The 5,478-nt window shown below is 35.5% G+C and overlaps 1 protein-coding gene across 1 annotated transcript in view; it reads right to left on the bottom strand.

Annotated features, from left to right (window-relative positions):
- The window catches only part of LOC107045255, a 7,864-nt gene extending 4,080 nt beyond the window's left edge, over positions 1-3,784 (bottom strand). The window contains exons 1-2 of the mRNA XM_015267447.1: positions 3,344-3,784; positions 2,379-2,724 (exon numbers count right to left, since the gene is read on the bottom strand). Coding sequence (XP_015122933.1) covers positions 2,379-2,724; positions 3,344-3,628 — 631 coding nt within the window. The 5' untranslated portion in view covers positions 3,629-3,784. The remainder of the gene's footprint in view (positions 1-2,378; positions 2,725-3,343) is intronic.
- Between the last annotated feature and the right edge of the window lie 1,694 nt (positions 3,785-5,478).

Here is a 5,478-nt window from a genome sequence, read left to right as displayed (position 1 = left end):
ATTTTTTTTTCACAATTGCAATGGAAAAATAATCAGTTCAAATGATGAAGAATTGCGTTTGTCGTAAACAAGAAACTGCGCTTCGCGAAAGTCTCGCATCAATGAGTATCCAACAATATGTTCCTCATAGGCCAAATGAATATTTTATTGCATCTATGAATTCTGCTTTCAATCGAACAGATATTCTTTTGCGGGATATCGTGACGCTGATAAATTGGATAATTATATGCTTTATTCGAAGAAGATATCTGATAATACAGACATTGCTGTGTATGTACTGAAAAGTAGATAGCAACAAAAAAAAAGTTTAGACAACTGATCTCATTCTTTTTCAATCGAAAACATTAAAATTAAATCGATATTTGTTTCTTACAATAGCATTTTCTTTTGCGACTATTCAATCGATGAACGATTTGGATCAATCATAGAATTTCTATTTCTTAGAAATTTTTTTTCTCAGTGTATGTAAAATCCTATTGGATTTTTTCATAAGTGTGGTCTTGCGTTTAATTTCTCATATTAAAAATAACTATGTTACCATAGTAAAAAATAATGTTATATTCTGTACTTGTATACAATTGATTTGATAAATTGTACGACACACGAGAAGTTATACCATTCGAATCCGTCAGCATGAGGTTTGTACTCACATCTGAATGAATGTATCATTCTGTACAGATATGATAAAGGGTATAAAGTCGAGTTGGTTTCTGGTTGAGTATTTGATAAATATCTTTTGCAGTTTGGTACAGACCACACTGTAGATTCAAACATTTCCAATTATAAAACTTGTCAATTAAATTGCAACGCTTTTTAAAACATTCATTATTTATAAATACAGAATTGAAATTGTTCAAACTTTCAGGAACCTTTTTTTTGTAGGCAAGAAATCGATTTCTGTTAAAATTTGGAATATGAATAATCTTTTTACGATTCCGAAGAAATGATTTTTGTGGTGTAAAAAAGATTATTTATATATTATGTATAGAAAATGCTTCTCATCATCAAAAATTGTACTTTTTAAATTATTTCATAAATCTTCCTTCAAAAGTAAACTTTTGAATTACTTTTCAGATTTTTAAAATGTTCTGAAACGGTTTAATATCGAGCTTCAAATGCAGACCTGCAAAGTTTAAATAATAAAATCATTACAAAATGTCCAGAAACTCAGGGTCAAATGGGGTTCTAATGAAACCTCTGATGTTTGACTACAAAAGTAGAAAAGCATTTCACTGTAGAAAAACTAGCCAAAGTACTTGGATATCCTTAAGAGGGGTAACGACATTTGTTGTGGGAACTTTTCTGATAGCGCTCATTTAGCTCTACAAAAAAAGCGTCTCAGCGAATATTCATTGTCTCCTTTAGGTACTAAATATTCCATTGAAAAAAATACCTATGAGATTAGTCGACTCATTACTCTTTACCAATTCACTTCTGAATTTCAATTGTATGATGTACAAGTCAAATTTATGAGTTTATAAATATTCGGATTTGAAAATTTGGTTGGTTGTAGACACTCAAAAAGGAAAACGACTGATTTAGGTAAACGTTGACTTGATTCTAGACAATTTTTAACTTATTTCAAGTCGAGTGACTGAGACTCCTTCAATCCGGATTCAGGACTTGAAATAAGTAGAAAACTCGATTATTTCAATGAGAGAAATTTCAAATTGACATTGTCTTGATTGAAGGCAAACAAACGGATGGATTCACGTCGTAATCTACTTGATCCAAGCTTAAGAATAGTACATTATGTCATCAGGCGATAAACGTATTATAATCATGAGTCAGATAATACTTTTATCGCCCTGTGACATATAATATTGTATGTTATTGGGCCCGAAAACCGCGATTTAACCGAGCGAAACGAGGTTAGAATCGCGGTTTATCATGCCTAATGATATAAACGAATTGAGTTAAGTTAAACGAATGGATTAATTCACGTCAACACTGACTTAATTGAAGCCGAACAAATGGATTCATTTAAGCCGAAACAACCGTTTCATTCGACATAGACTTGAATCAAACCAAAAAACGCATTGAGTCAAACCGAACTATCAAATTGATTCAAGTCAGTCTCGACTTGATTCAAGCCGAAAAAACGAATTTATTCAAGTAGACAGTGTCTTAATTGAGGTTTAACAAAAGGATTAATTGGAGCCAAAAGAACAGTGGAATAATCGACTTGAATCAAGTCGATTTGCTGGGATGTATCTCTCCGGGTGAGATTTGAATCACTGCCTGATTCGGGTCGACTTAATTCCAACCGATTCTCCAAGATGATTGAGAAAGATTTTCCTTTGGTGTACTCGGGTTAATCCATTGTACTTAATATTAACAATATCAAACAATGTAATTATTATTGAATCATCACGAACCTGTTAATTTCCATATTCCAGCATGATCACCCAAATGATTATGCAAAACACGGTGATAAGCCTCGATCGAATTGTTTGTGCGATGCCTTTTGCCATACACAGAAAATCGTTCAGATCTCACCCTATCCAACCACCAATTTTCATAGTATTCAAGGAAAGGAGCAAAAAAATGGAGGATATCTCGTGCTGTGTTGTGCTTTAGCCATGCATAACTCGCCCTTATATCTTCTGCCCTCAGCAGGGCAAGTGCCATCAGCTTTCGGACAAATGTTTGGGCTAGTCCCCAATGGTAAATTGAATTCCTTCGGGCTTGGCCCAACTTAGATTTTAGGTTTCTGAACAGCGCCTAGAATAATATATATAAATGTATTGGCAATGTAAAGCCGCTGTTGATGAAACTCAATCTCAAACTTTTGGGATTTGATGCAGGATGTTTTTTGGGTGGCATTGGAGAGATGGTCCTTCTCACAAGCAGAAGGAGGCAAGGGAACTAGCGAATGAGTGGTATGAAGACACCATCAATATAAACGCGTAATGAACATTGAGATATATAAATGCAGTGAATTACGTCCCACGTTGTACGAGCCTGAAGACGTCAACATTCTCGAGCTCTATTTTCGACCTGACACAATCATTAATAACTGAAGGAAATACCTGACGAAAAGATGTATGCTGTTTCCGTTTTGAAACATAGAAGACGAAATAGTTTGACATAGTAAAGATATGAGGAAAGTTCTCCGTTATCTCGAGAATGAGAAAATTACATGTAATGTTTTCGCAAAAATCGTATGAATTCCTATTGAAATTTCTGAGATATCCACATGATGCTTCATGATCTTGTTTGAAGTTTCTGTGAATTGTATTCTGATTATATCTTCCTCTTGCATGATTCAATGGTGGTGACAGCTGGAGATGATTTTCCAATGGTCAAAAAAGATGAAGTTGACTGAGTTGTAGTGGATTACCTGGATATAGTGGAAGAAACAATGAACCACTGTCACACCTGGGTAGATTCTCCTAATGGCATTCTCCTCTCCGATTTCGAAGTCCATGTGTATTGTAGTAGGTTGTATTTGTGGTGCTAATTGCGTCTTAAAATACCTGAACACTTGTACATAGGCTTCTTCACTTTTTTCAGTCATGCATGCCCATGAAATAGGTATGGCGTAAAAAAACAGTGGGAAAACATGAAATACATCGGGTGATGTAATCAGTTTTATCTGGGAAATTACTGTGACGTACACTATCATCGACTTCACCCATTATCGTGAGGAATTGTTGCACATTAGGGCTCCTAGGGCATATTTTGAAAGTTGCATCAATATAGAACTCCCTGATCTGCGGGAGGAAAGCGAGAAACTCCTGATCTCCAAATACCGTGACTGTACCACCTGTTGGCACTTGAAGCGTCCGTACTGTCAAGATGCCACTATGATACTGTCTAAATTTTATCCAGGCCTCGTCATTCACTAAGTATTCATAGTCACCCAGGTTGACAGGAATCGGTGGGCGACACTGCAGACGCCATCGAGTCATGGATCGTTCCACTGATATAAATGGAACTGAGGCAGCAGCCTCGGGATGTCTGAAAACAAAACATATTAGTCGAGCAGTTAGTGAAAGCTGACAAGAACCCTAGTGTTTTTGTAATTCGGACTTGAAAAATACTGATCTTAATCCTCTGAGGTGAAAAGCGTAGTATAGCGTAGTAGGGCGCTCGAGTGGGGACGCTGGCATTCCGGTTTGACGGCCGTAGAGTGGGGATATTGAAATTCACCTCAGAGGGCTAAACTACATAGGGTCAACAGGCCTATTTCTGGGCGATTTTAATTTCCATTGAATATTCCTTAAATAACGAAATGAAAATTGTACTGATAATTGCACCTTACAATAATATTGCTCGTGTATAATCATATGATCAATTATTTTTCCTATTGAGCAGCATTGAATAAAAAAGCAAGCAGGGGTTCGAGCCTTTTTGGCCGAAGCCATCTGACCGTTACTTTATGTGTTATAACGCTTTTTCTTTCTTTCATTTCTACCGATTCTATTGGTAGTAAGCTTCCGAATGGATCTGTAGTAATTCTATTAAAGAAAGAAAAAAATGGAAACACCAAACCCGCTCAGATTAGATATCAATAATGTCAGTGAAAATAACTGTCTCTTGATGAAAAAACAGAAAAACGGAAATATTTCGAAAACTTTGTATGAACATTACGGGTATGTATGTTTTGATTGATTCAGATAGAAGGTATCGAAACGAATGTTTTGAAAAAAAAAATTAAAATCGGTTGTCTAGCTTCGAAGATATTAGCGAAAAACGATTTATAAACGAATAGCTTTTTTTCAAAAACTATTTGATCAATCGGGCTGAACTTTTGCACAAAGTTAGTCCTTATTAAGGTCTATAATTTGACAAAATCTCAGATTTTTTGGAATAAGTTTAGCCAATTAATTACTCAATTTTCCAAAAATTGACCACCGGAAAGGTGGCGATGGACATTGACACCGACAGACAGTCGCCAAACTTCGTATTTTTACATTTCAGACCATTCTACATCATTTCCAATCCAAATTAGAGAATGTGAAAACAGCACGATTACAATGCTTCCATTCGGAAGCAAAAATATATGGCCCAGTCTCCCATAAATTAGGGGTTTCGGCTGGATTCAATTATTTCTTAATTTAATTATTCTTTGTTTTGTTATTTTGACTTCAAATACTTTTTTTCTGCTAATTAAAACATTCTTGAAGGAATGGAACCCATCATATGCCCAATTACGTGATTCTTTTATTTTATATCCTACCCTGGCGAATAAGGATCCATGTTGTAGCATGGATGTAGCATGGATATGCATGGATGTCATTTTAAGGCGAAAAATGGGCCAAAAATGATTGGAATATAATCAAAAAATTATTTAAATGCTGATAGACAAACAATTGGTCCCAATTAATACCCATTAATAGGTTATTTTGCATTATTAGGAGAAATTATTGATGGTATGCTGTGTGGTAAAGAAGTTCAGATGGGAGAATGTCGCGAGATGGCGCCAGTGTTAAATTATCGAGTCGGCGGTAAACTGTCAGCAGTCGCAGGCAT

This window comes from Diachasma alloeum, unplaced genomic scaffold (genome assembly GCF_001412515.2).
Source record: "Diachasma alloeum isolate Michigan unplaced genomic scaffold, Dall2.0 Dall_scaffold_00902, whole genome shotgun sequence".
Classification (NCBI taxonomy): domain Eukaryota; kingdom Metazoa; phylum Arthropoda; class Insecta; order Hymenoptera; family Braconidae; genus Diachasma; species Diachasma alloeum.
The sequence above is the reverse complement of the archived record's forward strand: the minus strand, read 5'-3'. Positions and strand labels throughout refer to the sequence as shown.